Raw genomic sequence first — 25,775 nt, 5'->3', positions numbered from 1 at the left:
ATGGATAGATGATAGATAGATAGATGGATAGATAGATGGATAGAAAGATGGATAGATAGATGGATAGATAGACAGATAGATAGATAGATAGATAGATAGATAGATAGATAGATGATAGATAGATAGATGGATATATAGATGATAGATAGATAGATAGATAGACAGATAGATAGACAGGTAGATAGATAGACAGATAGATACAGATAAAGCACCGAGACATGTTTGATTCCTTCACCGTGACTCAGTGACATCAGAGGAGTTTTAAATCAGAGCCACTAGATGGCAAACTTGGATTATACTGAATAGAACAGCTCTCAACAGCAGGCTTCTAAGGCCATTTAATCATGAGCAAAAACGGGTGTTATCTGGACAGTCACACTGAGTCTTAGCGCTGTCGCCTCAGAGCGAGAAGGTTCTGGGCTCAAATCCACTGGATGGCCAGGCCTTTCTGTGTGGAGTTTGCATGTTCTCCCACACGCCAAAAACATGCTTGAAAAGTAAGTCGGAGTCTCTAAATTGCGACAGAGTGGTTGTCTGTTTATCTACTGGCCCCGTGATGGACTAGCAACCCGTCTGGGGCGTGGCCAGCATCTCACCTGACGACGGCTGCGATTGACTCCGGCGATCCAGAAACAGGATCAGCAGATGATGATGGATGGGTGAATGAATCTAAAAGTATCCAGCTAGTTCAATCGTCCAAGGAGAAGCATTCAACCTACTTTCTTCATTCATTACGACCCTCCAAACACTGCCCTATTAGCTCATCGAGTCTGTCTGTTAGCGAATAAAAGGCCCTTTCTTGACTTTTATGAACATATAAAACCAGCAGGCTTCTCCACTGGCCTGCTCCGCCTCTCAGCTCTGCTTTTAACACACTCACTGTTGCAGTGGGCCGGCGTTAAATCCACATTTGTTTGGTTTGGTTTTATTTCGTCAGACTGGTTACTGCAGATATTCAGAATAGGACAGGTACTGGATTCAATCCCTTGTCCTCTGCACTGCTGTGGCCTACATAATTTGCACATAACCAATGTGCCACCAAGAACCCCCCCCCCCCCTCACATTGAGAAATAATTTGTGGCCACAAGACACAAGTTGTGCACAAAATGTGGTTAATTTATAGCCACAAGTTAATAAGATAACTTTTCCTTGCTCTTTGATTAATAAGTGGGAACAAATTGCGTAGTAACTTGTGGAAACAACACAATTAAATTCTAGGAACACATCACAAATTGAATTGAAGGAACAGATTATGTTTGTGGCTGCTGAAAATCAATGAGCTGGAAATCAACAAAGTTCAGTTATATATTGAGGCCATTTTTTCCTCTTTATGCCCAGTCCAGAGCTCCACAACAAGTAATATAGATAAATATTATTAAAATATAAGATAAATAAAACATGAACAAACACCGAAATCAATACAACGGAAACATGGAAAGATTAGCGAAAGAACGATCAACTGTAACGGACATTCAACACAGTGTAGACCTCAGACCAAACCCTCATTTTACTGCAGGTCTGCAGCGTTAATGAGGCCACCATGTTTGTACTAAAGACCCGACGTACTCATACCCGTGCGCGCTTGCTGGTGTCATTACGGTAATGTGCTCCATCTCTGCGCAGCGCGTCTGTCTGGCCCGAGCCCACACTTGAGCTCGACAGTAGCGACAAGGACGCGTGTGGAAGCTGCTCGGAAAGCCAACTCTCCTCGGTAAAAACCCGTCGGTGTTTGAGGTGGGCGAGGGAGAGGAAGTGGTTGGCTCGTCAGACGGGGCTTCCACTGCCGTCCCGCTGACCGTGGAGAACCAGGGGAGCCGAAAACCGTTTCGCAACCTATTTTGTATGCAGCCTGCGGGCTGAAGTCTGGGATATATCTTTCCTCCCTGCTCAGTTACTCCAGGCGGCATTTCACTGTCAGCACCTCCAGTATTTACCTGAAGGGCGTGTTGCATTTTTCTCTGACAGAGGAGGACATCCAGTTCGTTTTTCATTCCAATTTTTGCTAGACAAGATGTTTTGAGCGCCAACAGGACTGAGAGGGTGTTTCTGGACTGCGCAGAAGAGCGACTCTGCTGCTGCTGCTGTTCATCTCCTCCACAACAACAAACACACACACACACACACACACACACACACACACACACACACACACACACACACACACACACACACACACCAGACTGGGAGGACTTGGTTAGTCTGGTGGTGAAAATCTGGAATTATACGGCGTTAAAATGACGATGTCTGTTCCGGAAAGGAAATCAGGATCCGAGGGGAAGGAGGAGGAGAGCGAGGATGAGAGTGAGATCTTGGAGGAGAGCCCGTGTGGCCGCTGGCAGAAGCGCAAAGAGCAGGTTGGTGGTGTGTGTGTTTGTGCGCGCGCGCGCGTGTGTGTGTGTGTGCGTTACTTCAAAGCTGTCTGCCATTTGATCAGCTGAATTTGCCCTCCGATCACGCTGAACCACCAGGGAGAAGCCGGGGTATTAATGTCCTGGTGTTTCGCACCATCCCAACACAGAGCTGCCTCTCTCTGACACTGATCTACTACCACACATAAAATCTATTTCAGTGACACAAGGATGCTCTTGTCACTTTATCATCACTGTTATTTCCCCTCCCTGATTTTCCTGGAGGCTCTTGACATTAAACCTTGGGCTGTTTATGGCTCTGGGACATTTAATTATGGCTAGGGATGTTATTTCATCACCAGAATTGAAGCTCAAATTGAATTTTGTCTCTTTTTAAAAAGATGCACAATTAGAAACATAATTAAAAAGACCATTTTAACAAGTGATAAATGACATTTGTCGTGTATGATTGTCAATTTAGTTTGAAAAACGCCGTCACGATTTCCCAGAAGCCAAATGTTTACGTCTAAATTGCTTCTTTTGTTCATCCAACAGTCCACAAAGCAAAGACAAAGAAATTTGGCATTATTGCTTAAAAATAGACTCTTAAGCTGAGAGTTAGTGATTAATTTTCTGTAGATCGATTAGTCGTTGCAGCTCTGTAGTTTGACAAGAATAAAAGTAACTCATCAACATTAGACTCAGCAGATTATTTAATGAATCTTAAGCAAATAATATCAGAAAACTGCGATAAATGCACGCTGATGATGATCACTAAAGGAGTGTTTTGTCAACCACTGGGTTGTGGCCCATGGGTAGGCCATAATGCGCTGTAATTTAGCTTTTTAGAAGTAGAAAAGATTCAGAATTCCTGCGCTAAACTTAAGATTTCTATTTTTTCTAGGACTGAATATTAAGTTTATTGATATTCAAGACCAAAAAGAAGCAAATTCTCACACTGGGCGTACTAACAAATGAATCATATGACCAAAAGTTTTAACTTTAATTGCCATCACAGCCACAAAAACATCAAAACACAAATATGAAAGTCTGGAACTATGCCCCTGGGTTCACTGCTCTCCTGCTAGGTGCTGGAATGATAACGAGTGTTCGGTTATCGAGGGATCTCCAGGTCCACAGCTGCTGTTATGCCTCGGCCTCCTTCCTCAGTTGCATCAGCAGCATTAACAGAAAATAACCCGAGGCCGCCATGCTGGAAGCTTCCTGGCTCCTAACTAAGGCCTTGTTTGATTTGTGTCAACATCAGAGACATCAAATACAGACACACACACACACACACACACACCCAGCTGATGTCCGCGTCTGCCGCCGCCATGATGAGCCCGCCTTCCTGCGAAGCACGTCACAATTGCCCTGAAAAGTTCATTTTACTATCGGAGAGAATAACAGCCTAGAAGTGATTGTGGAGCCGTGGGCGACGCCTCCTCTCACAGCTCCAGATAAAGACCAAGAACTGAAGTTGAAGGTTATCTCACGCTCACACACAACCGAGACCACCTGACCTCTCACACGCCACTTACTGTTTAGCGCTTTCCTTCTAGTACCCCACCCTGGTGTTTTTCCACCCATTGATTAGCCATCTGGGCTGCTACCATTCAGCCCATTCAGCCCTCGCTGATAGACGAGTGTTACAGTGAAAACTGCTCCCACTGTATTAGCAGCACTGCAGCTCTGATATCAGTCAAGAAGTAGTGTGTATTTGGTCAACTTTATCTCCCCGGTCATTAAAATGTCCCTGAAAACTTTTACGATAAGTGGAACCATGTTGTAAAAGAACCACTTCCTGTTTCATTAAACACATCTCCTCAAAAGGAGCTTGGCTAATTATCAAGCAGTGGAGTAGCGCAGCAGGGATGTATTTTAGTAGGCTAACCAGGAAGTTAGCGTGAGCATGGGTTCCCTCAACCCAAGAGATTTTTACATCCGATTTTGGATTATTGCTAAAATTTATGAGATTGCCGCGTTACAATCAGTAAGATAATCCCCCCCCCCCCCCCAAAAAAATCGAACACAACTTTAATGATTTATGGAAATGCAACTGTCAGATGTGCGACGCTATGAACGCCGTAGCCGCGGATGCACAACCACAACGGCTCTTTTCACAGTGATGATGGCAAACGTCCACATCAACCTCTAGAGCCTCTTTTTAGCAAACATCATTTTTTAGAGGACATATGAAGTTTGTTAGTTACTGACATGTTTTATGTCATGAAATCAAAATGTTAGAGTATCATAAGCTTGCGTTCACCTGTTCACTGTTAAATCAGGAAGAAAGAAATAAGGACGGTCTAATAAAATCAGATTTTTGATTAAAAACATGAGGCTCCGAAGGCACTTTGTGGCTTTATTGTGTGTCATAGTTTGTATTTCTTTAATTTGACCATCCAGTTAGAATGTACACTTACAAAATGGCCTCTTTTTTTTGGGTTCAATATTTCCAGATGAATTATAAGTCAGTAAACAGTAGAATGGAAGTATGGCCCCGCCCACCAAAGAGGTCATGTCTTTGCTGCTGTTTTTCCCGGTTGTTAGCAGGATTATTCAAAAAAGGTCATGAAAGTTGAGGGAGGATTTGTTTAACAAGAAGGAAAGACATGAGCTTCGGTTCCCAGTGTTCAGTGTTTATTCACGTTTGATCTTGACTAGAAATAAATGAACCCATGTGACATCCCAGCTGAACCGGTCGGCGTCCGTCCGTGAAGCAGCACAAAGAGGTTAACACCCGCTGTAGTGGAGTCACAGCTGCAAGCTCACCTGCGCGTTCACAAATTGTGAGATCCTGCTAAATGATCCGTTGGGCTGTGATGCCTGAGTGTGCAGCAGGGCTCGGTGTGGCCGAGCGCCGCGCTCTCGAAAAACGCGCATGAATGCTCGGTAAACAAGTCAAGCGGGGGAAAGTTTAGAATACATGCTGCCATATTTGTTATTCAGCTCAGGCGTTAAAATAAACTACATCACTTAGCGGTGGTGTTTGATTTCTCAGCAGGTGACAGTTGTTTTCAAATTGTGAAATGGGATGAATGTGTTGCTTTCAAGGTCACTTTATTCCTCTTTTTTTTTTTAAGTATTATTGTTTGGTGTGTGTGCGTCTCAAACTGCTAAGGCGGTTTTTGGAAGTGTGGGGAATTGGTGAAAATCTTTCTTGGTACAATCAGGTGTTAAACATGGAATCAGCCGCCAGGGATGAAAATTAGTCTTCTAGCTAACAGTTAGCATATCAGGAGTTCATTGATGTCACCTTTTAGACTGAAATAATCTGATGCCAATCTAACATGCTGTATTGCCAGGAATAAGGAAATGTTGGAAACCCCCCCCCCTCCTTTTCTCTCTATCTCTCTCTCTTTCTGCCTCTCTCTCTCTCCTGGTGAAATAGTAGGAACATCAGCAGCAGCGTGATTTACTATGTGACTGGTGACACGTAACCTCTGATCGAGTCGCCTGTGCTTCCTGGAATGACAGCATTCACACTGACGCGCAACAAAGACGATGTAGTGACTCACTAAATGTTGCTGTTCAAGCATGAATCGGACAAAATCAGCCCTTTTCTTTTATCCTCCTGTGGAAAAACACTGGTGACACGAGGTGGCGTGAAGAGCGATGGTCTGCCAGTCGCAGTGCGCGTGCGGGGGGTCCGTCCATCAGAACGACAGACTGCCCAGGCTCTGTATTTACAGTCAGATTATCAGCGGGCTCCCTGTGATATCGAGCCACGAGGTCGATCTCCTGAAGTGAATTCACACACCGAACAGCTCTTTCTATTAACTGCTCTGTGAGAAAAAGTGCATCATCTATTTCCAGCTTCCATCTGCTCACAGTCAGACGAAAATGAACTGCACATATTCACCGGGGTGTTAATTTAAAAGCACGGATGAAGATGTGAAGGTTGAATTCGATGGGCGGGCGCCTATTTCAGCATGTGCCTGTCACCTGAAATCACACGTTTGTCTCAGGTTTGTCTGACGAGACGGTGTGAAGCTCCAGGTGAGCTACGTAGACAGCACCCGCATCTTTTTATCAGGTGTTTTCCAGTATCATTGACAAAAAAAAAACAAAAACGAGGGTATGTGTCGTCTCAATATTGGCCCAAATCAATGGATCAGATATATGGGAAATATGTACTGATATAATCTGATCTATTGTCCCTCGTTCCTAGGACAATTCTCAAGAAATTGAGCGGCATGTGATTGAGTCTGAGTATTGCAGACAGGCGGCATGTCAAGTGTTGCATAACTGAGTCAGGCTGTGTTTCAGGCCTTATGGTGGAAGAATATAGACGTATATTTGGTTCACATTTATGTATGTTGGGGTTTTCAGATTTTTTAAAATTTTTTTGCAGCCATTGAGGTGTATTATCAACTTTTTCAGAGCAGTAGAAAGGATGTCTCAGGGTGGGATCGGTGTGTGCAGGTACTCACGGCTGTGGTACGGTGAGGCTTGATTCAGTTTCCCATTTATTGGGTGGGTTTACGGTCCTACACTGTAGATGGTTTATGGTCCTAATTCATCAGCCTTCTGGCTCCGTGTGCTGCGGTGCTGACTGCGCTGCTGTGCTCTGCAGGGTTGGTCATTGATTTGTAGTTTTCAAACCCTGCACAGAAGTGTAGTGAAATATTAGCGCCATCTAATGGACTGGAGTCACTGCATTCCCATTCACGCTCACGATGTCGTGGCTTCCCGCTGAGACGAGTACCACAAGTATCACTGCATGTCGTGAAAATCAGTGGTTTTTTTTTTTCTTTATATCTACTTGGAATTGTTTGAGTTGATCTAATCACATTCCGCATTCATTTTTGATTTAAAAAAAAAAAGCCCAAAATGTTTTAGTGGCTTTAGCTTCAGGGTCCCGGTGTTGTGTTGCATCATAGGCTTACAGGTGATGTTATTAGTCACACCTGTGATTTTCCCACTAAGACAAATCAAAATGTCTTCAGTGACGCAGTACTTTTGCACAAGTGTTGTCTGCTTGTGCAATGAAGCTGTGAAATTACCCCGCCGCTGCTCGTCCTGTCAGCTTACTCACCGGATGATGGACTGAAGCGCTGGATTACCTCATTTTTATTCAAGAGGAGATGGCGTTTGTTTGAAGGAACGCCTACTAACCGCGTCTTCGCCACATGATAAAGACGTGGTTTATTTTAGTTATCATAACTCGAGTGAATCCTGCTATTTCCTTATAATACTTGTCTATTTCCCCCCTTTTTGAAATAGACAAGTATTATAAGGCTCTAAAATTTAAGTAGGTTAAGTAAGTAGTTTGTGTAAGTACGTAAGTAAGATTAAGTAAGACTTAAGTGGGCTTTCGTTATTTAAAAAAAAAATGCATCTACACGGCAAAAAGATAGTTCACTTGGGAGGATGAGTGATAGTCGGTTCAAATGTGCTGCTTACTCACAATCACGCTTTACTTATCGTTAGTGTTGAATTTGAAGTGATACTTTTACTGATGCCAGAACCAAGAATTCAGCATTGGTACCTGAAAGTACTGCACTTTTTTTTTCCCCCCCTATGATTTAAAAAAAGAAAACATTCCAGCTGGAAAAAATGAGTCTTTTTTTTTTTAAATTTTCATCAAATAAAGTACCCACTTCAGCTTTTTGATATATTTTTGTTTGACCAAGTGATTCCTCAGGTCTTTGCTGTTGGCATCATAAATACTTTGTGATATAACCAGATTTGAGCGTGCGTTTGGCTCGCCGTCGACCTGACTGAGTTAGGCTTCTGTTGGGCAATGCAATTTAGCACACATTCATCATAATTCGTTTGATACCTTCAAACTTGATGTAACGCGAGAAACATTTATCACGATGCAAAAACAGTTCTTGTTTTGTGTCACGGAGACAAGCTAGTCTTCTTTCTTTCAGGGGCTGTTTCAGGGTCGTTGTTCTTGAAATGAAATTGTGGTTTTCCTGCTGATCGATGAGGTGACTAAGCGATTCAGCTGTTGTATCATTTTCCGGTGAAATGAAAAGTCGATCAAACACTTCAGCTGCCAAGATGGATATAGGAGCGTAAACCTGCAGGAGTATTTTTACTGCTGTTGCTCAGAAAGGAGAGCTATTAAACCGAGCAGTCGCCCCTCATAAGCTCATGTCAAGTTGCAACTTGCAGGAAGTGCTGGCTGTCCTGAGGGGATCCTCCTAATGACACACACTTCGCTGTAATCCAGCAGCGCGGGCACGCTCGCTGCTTTGACAGCTGCCCTGCGGGGAGTGACATGTACACCGATTTCCCAGGAGCGGGGACAGTGATCTTGGATCCACCTGTTAGCGCGGCCGCTCTGACAGCAGCGGGCCCCCTTCGTACCAGTTGCTCCGGTATTTGCTAGAAAGCACTTTTGGGTTTTTAATGTGAGCTCGTTGATTCGTGGTTGTTTCAGGGAAGATGTGGGCGATCTCACCTGTTCGTCAGAACGTGTTCTGTTACATTTAAGAAATGTCCACCTAAATATTTCCTATGAGTTCCTTTTAATCCAAAACAAACTGGTATGGAGTCACCGTCACTGGTAAAACCAAACAGGTTTTTTCAGATAGACAATGTTTTTCAGCGTTCTCACACAATGTTGGAACAATTTGAGCAGTTTTGGTCACTACTGATTATGTTTGCTCAAAAACACAGGTAAAAGGCGCCCAGTCTTTCCCTCCACGTTCAGGTGAAATCCTATATTGCACCTGCATTTGAGCTTGTTGGACTCTGTGCTGGTGTTGCAGGGTCTCGGGATTTGTTGGATGGACTTGGACTCTAACAAGCTGCTCCATAGCTGCAACACGCATTAATCAACCTTAGCATCCATCCATCCACCCATCCATCCTATTCCGCTTATCCGTAAAGGGTCGTTGGGGGGCGGAGGCTGCAGCCCATCCCAGCTGACGTTGGGTGAGAGGCGGGGTCACTCTGGATGGGTCGACAGTCTGTTGCAGGGCCATCAGGAGCAACTGGGGGTTCAGTATCTTGCTCAAGGACACTTGGACATGGTCACCGGGGGAAGTGAGGATCGAACCAGTGACCCTTTGGTTGCTAGACGGCCACTCTACCATGAGCCATGCCCCCCCAACCGTAGCAACTCACTCAATATTGGAATGATTTCAAACTACAAATCCCACATTGTGGCAGAATGTCTCTATAATGTGTGTCTGTCACAGTGTCCTTGACCTTTGACCACCAAAACCTTTTAAGCTCATTCTCGTGTCCCAGTGGGAAGGCTGGACACCCCAAAAACATATTTGTGATTGTCTGTTGCTGTTCCTGGGGGGGAGGCGTGACAATGTTGGTCCCATCAATCATTTGTAACATTGCGGATGTGTTTTTGAGATGTGTCACACATGCAGTATATTGGCTGTTAAAGGTTATACTGGTTGAACTGGCCTGTCTGCAGGAAACAGCAGGGATCTGAGACTCCACCTCCTCCTGGCACGCCAACAGATTTGTGAATGGTTTAATAACATGATGTAATTAACTTGCTGGTGTGTGAGGACAAATTATGTTTCACTGCCTGTGCATCTTTGACCCTGCCTGCTTAATAACATTAGAGTCAGCGTGCCGCATGCATTTCGAGCTGTAGTAAAGTTTCACTGCCCAGCTCTTAGTCAGCAGTAAATTGCAAATTAATGGCGGCACACGATTACTCAATGGGTTAATTGCTGTCTTGGGCACTTTTGATGATATGAAGAGCAGATATTTGCTGAATGTTCTGGAAAAAAGATGAATAATTTCTGGTGTTAACAGTGCGTGGAGGAAGCCTGTTTACCAAACAGCAGCAAACAGAACCCGCATGAAGGTGCTGTTAAGTCAGCATCTCCACCAGGAATCTACCACCACAAGCTCCAGCTTGTTGATAGCTGGTGTCTGATTTACAGTACATACAGTGTTGTCATCAGCCTGCCTTATTCACCAGGAGTTTATGTGACTTCAGTATCCAACTGTAACAGAAATGGTTGAACAAAGAGATGGAGGCGGCTTCTTCCTGTTGAATTCGACAGTCTCGTACTTGTAGGTAGATTCGGTGTGGCTGCATGGCGTAGAATTTGATACAGCGTATATTAATCATGGCATCTTCCTACTGTTGTGGTCTCTTTTTGCTGGGGCTCTGTTCACTCGACAGCGACCAGGCGTTAATGTGTATCACAGCTGCTGATTTTGTGACGGCCGTGACGGCGTGACGCTAGGGTGAAGGTCAGGCGTGAAAATCTCTTTTTGTGTGTTCGGATTTTTTTTGTGCAAATGGCGCATCCGAAGGGTTCTTGAGGCTTAAATGCATGCGAACAAGTTAAGGTTATCCACATAATGTGTATGCTGATGACTCTGTGAAGGAATCTGTCCGTTGTCTTTGAGATTGACAGCTTTCACACATTGCAGTGGCAAGACCCGCCTCCAGGAGGAAAGAGGAAAACGATCAGTCAATGAGGGAATAAATACTACAAGTGCCTCTGTCTTTCTGTGTGGTGTTGAATGGTTGTGCCAAACTGAGTCTGAAGGCGGTGTGTCTATTAGGTAAGGGACTGTCGTCAAATTCTGTCATTTACTGATGCATTTGTTGCCCCGCAGTAAGATTCCTTAGCGGCTAAACTGGAAATGTCTTCATATAATGTCATTTTTAGACAGTTATTAACAAACAAGGCCGTCACTAAGCAACTACTCAGGTCCTGCAATTCAAGTTAAGCCTCAACATTTTAGAGTATCATCGATTTTTCTCCTCTCACCAGCTTTTTTCCACAAGAAACAGTCAAGTATGTGTCAGGTCTAAGGTGAAATGTGTGAGTCTCATATCCATTTCAGCTATGAGAGGGAGCGCTAGCGCTACTGCAGCACCGGCAACAGATTCGATGATGTCCAACTTTATCAGCCAGCTGACTCGTGAACATTTTCACATAAAGATATTGAATCATGTGACCCGTCACCTGGGTGTGAAACACGAGTCTGTCTGCCGGGGTGGTGGGGGTGGTCATTGGATCTGACGGGATACAACAGAAGAGGTAACGGCAATCGTTTTCCACTCCAGCTGTGTGAAATGGAGCTATCGGGATTTTCAGTCAGTTGGACAGCAAAGCTGGCATGAAAAGGCCCCCGTCCTTGTCTTCTAGGATGGGTTGACACGTCTGGAGGCTCCTCGCCGTGCTGTCACAGTGGTTCACGTCAACATGGAAGCTCTCGGAGGAGAGCGACACAGCCGGCTTTCAAAAAATGTCACTGTTTTTAGTGTCACCGCTCTGTTTGACAGTGTTAAAATGACTGTCTGTCTGAACGAGGGTTCTTCACAGTGTTTTATATTTAATGCATCAGTGAGTTCTTGAGTAGTGAATGGTTTGGCACTTAGCACACAGAGAGCAATTTCATTCGGGTTTACATAATTCACATGACATCATGTCATTATTATGCATCTCTAGTTATGAGTGTCTTCTGCTGGAGTCAAGTTTTCAGCCCCCGCTTCTATTTGTTGTTAAATCCATTGAAGGGAGAAACTCTCAAGACTGGTATTGCACAATTGTAGCTTGGAATGAACGGGGCTCTGCTGTAGATGCTGCTTCCACTTCTCTTTATACATCCACCGACACATGAGCCGAAAAGGGTGAGAGGGAGATTTTCATTAGCTGTATAAATATCCATCATCCCTTGACTCCACTTGTCACATGATGCATGACAGCAGAAAAAAAGTAACCAGGGGTGGAATTTTCCGGGTGCAGATGAGGACCGTTGTGAATGTAGTCTTATGACTCTGATACAAGGACATTGCAGGTTTTAATAATAGTTTTAGCCACAGTCAAGTTGCTTTCACGTGAAGCCTTTAATGCATCTGGCGGACTGATTTCCCACCATACAGTGCACGGTTAAAAGGTTTGTTGCACAAAGAGCACGCTCAGGAAGCTTCAGTCAGCCTCCGTGAAGAAACCGGGCGATGTCCGCCACTGCCGCCGATCAAAGAACATGTGCTTCTCAGCCCAAAAGCTTTGCTTCTGCATGCAGGTGAGAAAAGGGTTGTGGAAAGCCTTTATAAACATGATTATCCCGGTAAAGACTTCTCTGTTTTAACTATCAATAAAAGAGGGATACCGCCGCTAAGTTGCATACCCACCCTTTTACCACTTCAAAGAGAGCTCTCTTTGTTGACCAGCTGATAGGAGAACTACTCTTATTCAGTCCTCCGCATTTTAACAGCTTTTATCTTTTGAGCTCTACCTTTGAAACCAAATATGAATATTTTATTGCTCATGCCAGGTACGCATGTAAGGGACACGTGGTCACAGAGCGCATAGTTTGATTTAAAGGCACACGCTAATTTTTAGCCATACAAGAAGATAGATGCCCTTATTTCCTCTGCGGGTGCATCAGGGAGAATCTGACAGCAAATTAGCTTAGCAGAATTAATGGTAGTGGATGGGCAAGTTAGCATATCCAAGTTGTTAGGTCAGGTTCAGCGCCTTGTTTCCTCCCTTAAACAGTCGGCCATAATTAGCTCTTCTGTTGTCCACAAAAGTTTTTGTTTTGTCTGTTAAAGTTCTGAAGTGCGGGTCAGTTGTTAGGAAAGTCCCAGGGTGTCTGAAGTTGTAATGTCTAGTTTTAAAATGCTATCCTTGTTCTGTTAATGCAGGCAAAGACCATTTTGAAGAGGAGTGTATTTGATAATTTTTTAATGGAGGTATGCTAACACTTCCCACCCACTTTCATTCATTGAGCTAAGCTAACTAGCGTTCAGCTAGTCTCTGAGGGTCTGCAATGCACCCACAGAGGAGAGCAGGGCATCTATATTCCTGTCTGGTTCCAAGGAGGGTGGCAACTAAGCAAAAAGTTGTTAGGGTTCTTTAAATATTCAGGACCAAATTTAACAAGATGCTAAGTGTTATTTACATACCATAAAAGTTAAACCAAGGCTGTTTTTTTACATGCGCGTTTTTACACTTTCAATTTCTTTTCTTTTTCTTTTTTTGTCTGTTGAGATTAATTCTGTTTGTCTCGCATGTGAAAGCAACAGCAAGAGATTTGTAACACTAAAACAAAGCGATGCTTTCACAGCTCGGGTGTTGCTTGTGTGTCATTTTCTGCCAGCAATTTACATCCGAAACGGAAGATGCAACGGGAACACCAAATGCTGCTGCCGCAAAAAAAAAAAAAGATATTCAAATCTGATTAAGTCTTGGAACTTGAGTCCAGTGTTGGTTGCCCGAGGTCTCATCATCTACTCAAAGTCTTTCTTCTTTCCAGCTGAAATAATATTTGTCCCTCGCCAGCGGAAATTGTTCTTCCTCCCGTCCATAAATCTGCTGTTACACGCAGGCTAATTTGCATTCCGTGTTGTTGTTTTGCTGGCCAGGCAGCTGAAAGTAAAGCAGGTTACTTTTTATGCAACTATCAATCAGGAAGATGCCTGATGAATTAAATATGGAGCAGGTGAGTGAAAGCCACTCTGAGCTACAGAGTATTGCGTCTCTCTGTGAAGACAGAGGGGTCGTGTCCTCTCGATGCTCGACTGCTGAATGAAATTGAGACTTCCTGATTTCATGTGATGCATCATGGGTTTTTTTTCAGTCAGATGTAGTATTTTGTAAGAAGACTATTTTAAGCAAATAGAAATGAGGAGTGTATATAAAAGATTCAAAATCTCACAGTTTTCTTGCCTGATTATCAAAATGAATTCATCTCATTCTCACTCAAGGCATTAGGCTCATTCATGAAATGCTCTTAAGCACAAATTTGTTCTTACGCGCAATTTTAACCTTTAATTCAGTCTTACAAAGCCTGATGTAACTCTTTGCTCTCTCATTTATCGTGTACTTTTTGTAACAGGAAGTCTTGCAAATAAATTTTTTTATAAGCCAGAAAGTGTGTGTAAGAACAAATTTGTCAGTAAGAACATTTTATGAATGAGGTCTTTTGTGTTTAGTCTGTTTGGAGAAAAGGGTGTTACACTCTGTTCCGTCAACATCAGACAGAACAGGTCGCCGTGCTTTCCGAGAGCTATTAACTCTGAATGGAGGAGAACTTCAGGAGGAGGAATAAATTATCAGCAAGTCAAACCTTTTTGACTCCGTCTTCCTCTATGCTATCTAAGTGCTTGATCATCAAAAAGCTTCTGATACTCCCACGTTTTCAGTCAATTTGGGCAATTTCCTGAAACCAACAATTACACCCACTTCACACAGCCCGAGTTAAGAAGCGTCTCTCCTCCCCGGCTACAGCACTCCCATCATGTTGAAATACGTGCAGAGCAACCCCTCTTTGTACAGTTGATTGCTTCTTATCCATTTCTGTGACTTCTCACTCTGCTTTGCGACATAGCTTTGGCCTTTAGACAGGGTAAGACAACACTTCAGCATCCTAAAAGTGTCCACTGTGCACGCTGTCTCTCAAAGGATGTCAGCCGGGAGCAGCTCCTGCTTCAACGTGTCTGCATGGCAAGAGTGAAATGCATGTGAAACCCTTTTTTCTTTGTTTTTGAAATGAAAAGTATGTCATCCGTATCCAGGCTGGGACAATTTAAGTAGCCTCACACAACAAATACGAACCTCATTCAGAAAACGAGCATTTTTAAAAGGTCGCTCTCTTGTCATCTGGGGGAAAGATGCAACAAAATTTATACTATGTACAAAGCTGCTTCACCACGCTGTTAATTCGGCCTCATTATTATGTGTTTATTGCGATTGAATTGCAGCACAAAGTTGGCAGTTGCACTTCCTAGAGAAGGTTGTGAAACTCACCAGGCTGTGTACGTCTGGCATCGGCCTCCACTGCCCACCACAGTGAATCAGTCAGTTTTAGCATTTGGACTCTGGCTTATGTTAAGGAACCAGACATGTTGGTGATAATGTGACAGGACTTCTGCCAGCACCGGGTAGCAATATGGTTATTTACAAATGCCAAGCAAACCCTTTCTCACTGCAGTCAGAAGCCAGATGTTAGCAGAGTTTCTTGGCTGGTAGGAACAGCTTCACATAGAGAAACTCTGGAACATACAGCTGCTAAATGAATGAGAAACTACAGCAGAATAATTGAATGGGCACTGAAAACATAAGAGTACTTTTTTGGTGTGCACAGTTTTTACAAGGATCCTGTCTTTGGTGACAGCAAGTCTCTCTCTCTCTCGCTCTCTCTCGCTCTCTCTCTCGCTCTCTCTCTCTCTCTCTCTCTCTCTCTTCTCTGAATAAACCATGTGGACAGGTAGGCAGGCATTGCTTATGTAGACATGCTAATCCCCCACGTGGTGCCTTCAGGGACGCTCCTATTGAGATTTGTCTGTAATGTTACATAACCGCTACTGGCACCAAAAAAAAGGGAGAGGAAAAAAAGGCTGCTGGCTGTCCCCATCCAAGTCTGCCAACGGGCTTTTGTATGAACACGTGCTGAACAGCCAGCTCTGGTTGACTCTCGCTGCTCAACTTAATCCCTCTGGAAGATAATCACAAGTTTTTCGGCGTGTCCGTATCTACTCTCAGCCTTGTAGTTCCTCCACCTGGAAGCTCAATATCAGTCACTAATTCAGGCCAGTGGCTGAGAGAGAGAGGGGTCTCTGTGAGTGCATTCTGACACCCGTCTTAAATGGTTTGTCCTTGACCCCCCCCCCCCCCCGGCAAAACCATTCGACTGGCGGGCTGGCTCCTCCAGCGAACACTCATCAGGTCTTAACACTGTTTGCCAACTCTTTTGAGCTTCTACCCTGAGTCACTCTTTTTTTTTCTGCTTGCTGGAAAGCTGCACTGCAGTAACCTCTGCTGGGGGATGCTGGGGGGGGGGGGTGTTCATTGGAGCTCACATAACACACACACACACACACACACACACACACACACACACACACACCCATGGGTTTGTAGTAGCAATGAAGCAAGCAGTGTGTGTGGATTTACAAGCATGAATTGGGTAATCCAGTGGGTAGAAATTAGCTCACTTTATGGAGAGCGCTAACACACAGGAGGACTTCTCCAAGAACACAGTCAATTACAGATGTTTTGAAGGAACAGGCAGCGGGCCAGTTTCAGGTCAAACACAAACACGTCTTCTGAGCGACGTGTAGAACTGCCGCTTGTATTCCAGGAACTTGAGTGTTCACAAAAAAAAACAAAACCAACAAGCCCAACATTAAAACTCTGCCCGTAAAATTTCACCAGAGGTTTTTTTGGATGAATATTTTTCTCATGAGCGGAGCTGAGGTTGGAAATTAAAGTCTAACTGAAACTGAATCCAAAGTGATTTTTACTGATATTTTCGAGGAGGTGCCAGGCCTCCAAGTTGTTCATGGGGAATGAAGCAGCGTTTTGTGAAGCAGCGTTTTGTGAAACAGCGTGGAGACGTTTCTCTGGTCAGTCACGTAGGAGGCTCAAATTGCATGTGGTTTATCTTAGTGCTGCTTACTTAAAATATATGCACACCAGACAATTATCTTGTTTTCTTAACAGTTACATGAAAACATTTGTGTGGTCAAGCTTCCAGCCTGATTTCATAGAAATGTACAAAATGACCACAAGCTCTTAACATCATGGTGGTGGTGGTGTAGCTTCTGTTAAATTTACGCGCCAGCACCACTCAAACAAGGACAATGGGAGTCTGTTAGGATCTTTTTGCGGTGGACACATAAAATCCCTGGTTTCACAACGTAGCTCTGTGGGTGGCGGCGAAGGTTTTTTATGCCTCTGCTTGGTTGACAGCCTTAAACTAGGTTCTGTCCCTGCCTTGTTAGCATTATATCTCTTCAGTGGCTTTAGGGAATACAAGGATGAACTGAAAAGACTTTGCAGGTCATATCTCTTGGGGGAATTTCTCCAAGTGTGCCTAAAATATCCTCAGGGATCCAAGAATGAGCTTGAAAGATTTTGGAGGTAAAAGTTCAAGGTCACCTTAAATGTGCGTGACATCTTTCCCATTCTTGTTAATGGGATTTGGAAACCCTCAAGGATTTAAAAAACAAAAAAATAGGCTCAAATGTCCCCTGGGACTTGAGGATGAACTGAAAAGATTCTGATGGTCATTTAAGGTCACCTGCTGTATCTGTCCCATTCTTGATTGGGGGGGGGGGGGGGGGTCCACACCCCCCGACTTTGGTGGTTGAACGTCATCTTACATAAATGCACTAACTCTGGAACATCTTGAGGGAATTTCTCCAAATTTGCCACAAACATCCTCTCTTGGACTCTAGGATTTTGGCGGTCGGAGGTCAAAGTCACCTCACTTGTGTGTGAGACGTCTGCCTTCTTGGAAGCAGAATATGGAACGCCCTCATAAATTAGGCTCAAATGTCCACTAGGATAAATGGAGAAGGGTTTAGACGTCAAAGGTCAAGGTCACTGAAGTGAATTTACTGTAGGAAAACGGCATCTTATGATGTGTCGGTGCGGTTAAGTTCTGATGAAGTTTAGGCCCAAGATGTTAAGTATTTCTTACAGCTTAGTTTTTATACAGTTCTTCCTCAATGCACCGGATGGACCCCCTTTTGATTTGACAACTGTTCACTTCGTTGAAAATGACACTCAAAATAATTCAGCCCTGTTAATCTTAGACTCTCCTGCAGGGAGGAAGATAAGTCTCACCACAGGATTAAAAATATTCATCCCATCAAGTAATTTAATGTTTCATTCAAGCAGAAAATTTAATTAGTGAGTTTTGCCTAAATAAATCCTGGATTATTGTTCACATGAAGGCCCAAATGGTTGTCGTGATGGAATTTTTTCTGAATTACCTCACTAGTATATAAATTAAGCATTCTCTGCCTACATGTCAGTGAACTGAGGATAGATATACTGACAACACAAATCCACAGTTATTTTACAGGGTTTAGCTTTATCAGGATTTTAATCACTTCAAACACTACAATTGTTTCCTCTATTATATTTGGACGTATTACACTTAAAGTTATCTCCTCATGACATGTTCTTTATATTATTATCTGAGTTTTAACCCTCAAATAGCAGCGTCGGCTCCAGAAACGCCGTAGCCGTCTAATCTTTAGGCTCCGCATTGACTTTTGAATATCTTTTCTAGTTATGGATTGATGCTAGAGCTCAGTCCACCAGCGTGAACGAGGAAAATAGTGCCATGCGTGGTCGTGCATTTCATAATTGCCTATAATTCTGTCATGACTTTGACTCATGACCTTTGTACCCTCCCTTCCCCTCTTTTTAAAATATTTTTTTTACATCTTTCCCGTAAAATCTGTGGGACATTCATCAGACGGCAAGCACAACGGCTGCAGTAAAGCCAGAAGAATGAAGGCTGTGTTGATAAACGGCCAAGATAAGACTTATCTTTCAAAGCTATTTAATTTTAACCTCATACAGTGGAGGACAGGTAAACACAGAACCAGGTGGCTGATTTGTGGTGCGGCATGCTCGGCTAGTCTCTCAGAACTTGCTGATGTGATCAGATACCACCTACTACACCTATTCATGCAAGATCGAGGGAGTGATATTACCCTTCGCACCCATGAATGAATCAAGATAACCGCTGTTTGCAAACATGCTTTTAGCCTTACCATTGCCTGGTCTGCCAGCAGCTTATATGTCCTTTTAGCCCAAATATGTTGTGGAAGTTAGTCCAAGCACTCGTATCTCCTCTGGTCTGGAAGAAGGGAAAGCAGGAAGATGAGTAAATACTTGCCGATAAAATGGGACCTTAAGTGCCATGACCTTGTTCATTTTCTCTCCATTTGGAATGCTTGATTGGTTGAAGTGTGTGCGTGTGTGTGTAGGTGCGTGTGCGTGTGCGTGTGCGCGCGCGTGAGCAGGTGTTTGTGCGTAGTTGTGTGTATAGGTCAAAGGGTCTTTTCAGCTCACTGACTCGATGGCTCCAGGAAGGTTCAGGGGTTTTACATGGAAAGAGGTTATATTTGGTAGAGCTCAGATTCATCCGAGAGATGCTGCTTAAATGTCAAGAGAAATGAGAAGCTGCGAATGAAATCTTCAACAGCTAAAAAATGTCAGCATCAAACTATGCATGAACATGCAAACTTTTCAGGAAATATACTTTATTTATAATGTAGTATACTGTATATAAATATATTTCCATCCTTCCCCATTTCCATATAAGATACCCTTCTTTCCTCTGTGCATGCATTTGGAAGCTAACGCTAGCTGACTGATAGTTAGCTTAGCACAAGGAAAAGTAGTGGATATGAAGTGTTAGTATACCTCAAAAGTAATCAAATACTCTTTTATACGATGGTCCTTGCCTTCATTGATATATCTAATGGTTGCGTATGACGTAAGTTTTTAAATAACAATCGCCAGAACTACTTTCCTGACTGGGCGCAGTAACTTCATGAAACACCTTAAAAGCTGCAGCAAAACCAACACTTTGAAAATTAAAAGAGTGACTGCTGCTACTAATGTAAGCCGACTTCACAATAAGGTTATTTATTTCTCGACAACCATGATCCTGAGCCTTTTGTGATGATTTTTGATGGACGTATGCGAACGCTTCCCGTCTACTTCCATTCACGGTGCTAAGCTAACTAGCAGTAAGCTAGCTAGCCGTAAGCTAGTCTCATGGCTCTAATGCACGCACAGAGGTGAGAGGGTGTTCTTGTCTGACTCGAGGGAGGTCAACAAATAAGTGCATTTTCCAAAATTAATATAATAGTTTCTTACTGAAGGCTGAAAAACACGCTCTGGGATTTTCATTTACCCTTTTTGATTTGTGTGACTTTAGGTGTGAAATGATGTGAAGAAATATTTCACACATTTGTGAAGTATTTTAGTATAACACATCCATGTGTCCCTTCCTTTCTTGTGCTGGGTCCTGCAGGTAGATTAAAGCCTCCTTTCTGAAGATGTGATGGGGTAAAAGCCTTATGTAATGAGTCTGTTCAACACTTCCAATGCTTATCACGTCCCCGTCAGTGCAGCTCAAGAGGGCTTGAATGCATCTCTGTCTGGCTGGCCTTGTAAATCTGCTGCTTTGTCACAGTAACAATGGAAGAGAGGGCTGTGTGGCTGGTGTAATCTTGAAGCCTTGGTACACACTGGAACATGGCACAGATGATTACCGCTCAAATGCAAGCATAAATGTTTAATATGACCAAACAGCTGCAGCAACCAAAGAGTCTCTATTCTGTTGCAAAAGCTGCGCTATCGTCCTTCACTTTCATCACAACAGTTCCTGGTTTTCATCAAAATAAAGGTCTCTTTTTTTGCATTAGAAAAAGAAGGAAGATTCTCTCTTAGCCTTTCGCTGTGCTATGACGATGTTGTGTCTTGTGGCTGTTTGTTTTGCAGCCGCTCTCCCCTCTGTGTCCATCTGCTCTGCTCGTAGCGGGGAGCTTTAATAGTTCCATGAGAAAATGAGAAAGTGAGACACGACAAGGGGCTGATTTCTGTAATATCTCCTCATGGGCCTGTGTGACCTTGTCGAAAGAGGTTTTAATGCTTCGGAAGGTCAAGTGACCGGCTGCAGAGCATTTAATTAGATTTTCAATGGGAGATATGAAGGACGTCACGAGCTGCAGATGTTATCGGTGCGTTGAATGGGTGTGCCATGTTGGTTATCACGACCTGTAGAAGGCTGCAAACAGGGCAAACTCCAACTGACAGTTGTCTAGAAGGTGCAAATTAGCTGTGGTCACCTTTGCCAGGGAGGTCATGTTTTGTTGCCAATTTTTGGTATTTCGCCACACAACACAAAACTGACGTAAATGGAATCCATGTGTTGCACATCAGTTCACGACCACCACGCAAAAACGAAGCCCTTCAAAATAAAAGAAGTACATCTTGAAAGTAAATGTTTTATGATGTCAGTGCGATGTTGTATTGTAGGTCTGTTTCAGTTTAAAGTCACTCGGTTGAATATGGCCTGCGTCACGTTAGCTTTGGTGATATCCACCACATTAGTATATTGAAATGTTGATGGTCAAGTATTGTGATGGGTGATGATTGTATTGCTGGAGGCTTTTAAAACTGTCCAGCACATTGATTGGCATAGTCCCTCTCCCCTGCTCTCTCTCTCTCTCTCTCTCTCTCTGTCTCTCTCTCTTCTCCCCTGTCTTCTACAAACACATAAACAGCTGACCTTGTGAATAGTAAAAACTTAAGTCTCAAAACCCCGTCCATCCGTTTTCTGCCACTCATCCTGCTCTGGGTTGTGGTGGCAGCAGATGCCCCTCTCCCCAGCAACACACTCCAGCTTTCCCTGGAGGACCCCGAGGCATTTCCCGGTCAGATGAGAAATATAATCCCTCCACCATGTTCTGGGACTGTCATGACCAGTTTGACATGCTTGGAATACTTCAAAACTTGCACACATGAAAAACAGCATGTGGGATAGGAGCATACGGAGCAGGAACTGGAAAGCATTCTTGCGATTTCATAATTCCTTCTCCGCTCCTTACTCCTTACTTTTGTAAGTTACTCCGTGTTTCCCTCAAACCACTACTTGATGACTTCTGCTCTGCATGTACAAATGCAGTCCTGTTAGCTCAATAGTTGATGACCACCACCATCATCCATACGCCCAACTCTGTAACCACTTAGTGCATTACGTAGTGTTATGTTACAATATCAATGACAAATACAGTCTTGGCAGCAATCTTTCAATTACAAATTTGCCATTTGTTTGACCCACCCACGGCTGTTATGACCCGCTGGAGTCAGAACAGTCACTAGAAGGCATTTGTTCTTGAACGGCAGAAGTTAGGGTTAGGCCCTACAACCACAAATTCTCTCCCTTTCAATGGATAACAGCCATTTAATGTGCTGCTATGATCAGAATCAGCTGAAGAATCAGTCAGAGAAACGCTTCAGATACGTGAACTTGATTTTCTCCGCTGATTTTTAACTTCATTGCCACCCAAAGGGGAATGGTGAGGCTAGACTTGCCTCAGCTGGTGCCAGCACGCTGTTCTTCACACTGAGCTGGCACACACACACACAAGCTAAGACGCTGACCTGATTGTGTGCTGCACATGTGACATCCTGGAGACAGACGGAGCCGTGAGGAGGATTGCACAGCTGCTCGTGTGGCTGGTGAAGGTCAGCAGACGGTCAGTGGCTCAAAGCCCTGATGCTGCCAGGGCGGGAATGAGGCGGATGGATTGAGTCAGCTCGTTTCACTGGTTGCTTAATCTTGACACCTTCAATTTATAGTACAGTCAATGCTGCCTCACAACAACACAAACTCATTTTATCAACAGCATTTTTAGATCTTGGTAAGCGTACTGCAGGGTTATTGGCTCGTAGATGACAATGAGATTAACATCTTGGGTATGTAAATGTACCACTGAATGTGTACCCAGTAGTGTTGAAGCAATTCTGCTGGAGCCACAGAGTACCAAGATTCAACCCTAGCATCTAACAAAGCATAATCTGTCACGCCTCCAAAATAGTCTCAGACACGGCTCAGGTTTTCCAGTTTGAGTATCAACTCATTCAAATCGGTGAAAAATGTCACTTTAAACTTTGGATATGGCTGAGTTCTGCGTGGTGGAGGCATGCACTCCCCAGGTGCTCCATGCACACTTTCTAACCCTAACCCCCCCCCCACGACCCTAAATGGATAAACGATATAGAAAATGGATGGATGGATGGATGGATGTCAGCAACCTGCTGCAGTGTCTGAATTAAGGAGGATGCATCCTTTTACTCATCCACACTTTCACAAATGATGTACCTCTCGCTTCTTCCACATTCAACTCTTTGATGTTGCTCCTCTTTGATGCCTGTGAAAAAGAAACAGGGAAAGGCTCAGCGTGCACTTATTTACATACAGCGCACACCAACCAACCAACCAACCTAGAAAGTGTTTGTTACAGCGTCATGCAGATTACACGGGTGTAGCCCTCTCAGTTCCAGATATTAAATATGTATGTGGTACCGCATATCAGCTCATTGTGGAAGTATGTTTAGGAAGCGGCTCAGCCGAGGCGAGATATTGATGTGTGGGAGACAATGCTCTTTGTCACTATGAGACTGGGACCCACACAGACTCAAGACAAAGACATTTCTTTCATTGAAGATGCCTCCGCAGAGAGAGTCACACTGCTGTGCTGTAGCTCAGTCCTCTCCTCTACCTGTCTGCTAATTCGTCTTCTGCGCTTGCTAACGCTCGCCAACTCATCAGGCACCTTTTAATACTGTTGAGGTAACTCCATACCACATTTGGGAAAGATATATTCTGAATCTTGGCAATTAAAATGTCACAACAGATGGTGCAACTAAAGATGATCATGTGACCATTTGTACTTTCCTCTGTTGGGATTTAGCCAGTGCCTCCTGTGTGTGGAATGTTATACGCTGCTGGTTTGAACAAAATGCATGCGTTGTCTGTTAAAAGAACAACTTTTTGAGAAATTCTGTCATTGTCCATTATTGTTACCTCAAGACAAGCAGATAAACACCCTTTCTCTCCTCCCTGTGTGCATTAGAGATATCCAGAGTCCCGCCAGACTGCTAACTGCTGGTTAGCTGAGCTTCATTTAATGCTAAACGGGGACATTAGACAGTGAAAGTCATCATATACATTTTTCTCCCCAACTGTCTTTGCCTACATTGCTAGAACCAGGATTGTGTCTAACAATTGATGACAAAAAAACTGTTGAAAGATAGGAGATATTGTTGGTCTCCATTTTTCATTTCTCTTCAATTTTCTGCTTGCAAAAACATTAGCGGAGACTGGAAATGGAATTGAAAGAAAGTTTGCGCAGCTAAAATGTTTGTGTAGTTTTGGCAAGGGAACCGTGCCACGTATCATCCCGCATATTCCTCTTTGCATCATGCAACATTTCTTCTTCAACAGGGTGGTGGTTGGTCGTTTCCAAGGTAAAATGTGGTTTTGGAGACAGCCGCTGCAGCAGGAGCCACCGCAGGAGGAGATTTGAGTACTTTTGCAGGTTCTGGTGGTCTATCTGTGGACACATTTTTTTGTCCTTGCCATAGTTTCGCAACCATGCAAGATGGAAGCTTTCCTGGAGTGTAGTTGAAGGCTAGATTTTGAAAAGAAAGTGTGGTCTGAGAAAGGTGCCAGAAATTGGGTAGGAGTTAGAGCCCCTCCACTTTTATATCCCTGAACCACACTACACACATTCATTCATTTAAGTCACACAACATTTTAGAGTTGTCATTGCTAAGTGTTCATGTAAGAATGTTGCAATGACCAGTGGGTACTCATGGGTCTGAACGTCAACATGTGAGTTGGCATCGAAGCTGACGTGATCCCATTGCAGCACGGTCAATAGTTTCATTTTGCAACCATTCGGCCCGCCCCCGCAGGCCATTATTGTTACTGCACTGGCTTCAAATCATGTAGACAGTTTATGGAAGAGAGTGAAGTCATTCAGCAACTATCAGACTGCACTTGGTCCCTGTGCTTCTAATCGTTTCCTGCGATTATCTGCAATACGCTGACCAGTTCGCATACACATTACACTGGTTCAGACCTTCACCCCTAATCTTAAAATAGCATAGCGGGTTTATCTGTGCTGGACTGCGTTGATCTGATCCCATGTGAATTACCCTGTCTGAACTTTTCGGAAACATGGCACTCTGCAATGTTTTCCAAACCAAAGCAGAGATAATACGATAACCAAAAGTGAGTGAGAACTGTAGAGGAATGCATCAGTAGGCCTCATGGTTCAGTTTGAACCAATTTAGATGAAGATTTAGCAAACATCCAAACAGAAGCTGGCGTTGTTATGAAATGAACGCAGTATCCCTAAATCCCCCTCCACACCCTTAACCCACCTCCCTGCCCACAGCCAATCAGAGCCCCTAATCCAGCGTGCTTGTTTACCACTCTCACGCCACAAGCAACAGACCCCGTTAAACCCCTGGGATGTAGATTTTGGGACAGGGGACCATGTCTCTCTCCCTGAACATCTAGAGAAAGTAAACAAGTCCTGACGCCAGAGAGAAATGACACGATTGCTCTCTGACAGCAGCAGCTTGAAGCGAAGGAGTTCCCTCCGCTGTCTGCCAGTCAGAGCGTTGTGTTCAAGCTCTCTAATACCAGTAATCAGATTATCATCTCTTCTTGAGTGGGAGCAGTGAGATTATATGTCATGTCTCCTCTGCTGCCCACCTGGTCTATAAATGAACCGACGCTGCAGAGAGAGCTTGAGAAACAAACCAAAACATTTCCTTCTCTTCTTTATTTCGTGTTGTCTGTGCAATGAGGAGATTGATGGCACAGTTTTTGCGGCTTCTCTAATTGCTGTTTCTCTTCAGCTTGTTTGGTTCAGTGAACTAAACTCCTCCTGTTGATACTATTTTGACTCCAGCCATCAAGATGGGGATGCATTGTGCAGCACCAACTATATCAATTTGGCAGTAATAAGCAGCTATTTATGTGCTGTGAGACGCTTAAATAATAGTCATTGGTGTCAGCCTTTCAACAGAAATGCCCAGCTGACATTTGAAGACCTCACAGATGACGGCGATAAGGATGATGATGATGAGAGAGGAGTGTCGGGTGCGCTTGCTTCTTTGTTGAATTTTTCTAAAT

The 25,775-nt window shown here is 43.8% G+C and overlaps 1 protein-coding gene across 2 annotated transcripts in view; it reads left to right on the top strand.

Annotated features, from left to right (window-relative positions):
- Nucleotides 1–1,629: 1,629 nt before the first annotated feature.
- Nucleotides 1,630–25,775, top strand: part of nrbp2b (nuclear receptor binding protein 2b) — a 33,750-nt gene continuing 9,604 nt past the window's right edge. For both annotated transcript variants that reach the window (XM_086191603.1, XM_086191602.1), the window contains exon 1: nt 1,630–2,354. In XM_086191603.1, coding sequence (XP_086047729.1) covers nt 2,235–2,354 — 120 coding nt within the window. In that variant the 5' untranslated portion in view covers nt 1,630–2,234. The remainder of the gene's footprint in view (nt 2,355–25,775) is intronic.

Source organism: Aulostomus chinensis, chromosome 21 (genome assembly GCF_037954235.1).
Source record: "Aulostomus chinensis isolate RoL2024-O1b breed Wild chromosome 21, RoL_Achi_v1.0, whole genome shotgun sequence".
Classification (NCBI taxonomy): Eukaryota; Metazoa; Chordata; class Actinopteri; order Syngnathiformes; family Aulostomidae; genus Aulostomus; species Aulostomus chinensis.
This window is presented reverse-complemented; position numbering and strand designations above follow the sequence as displayed.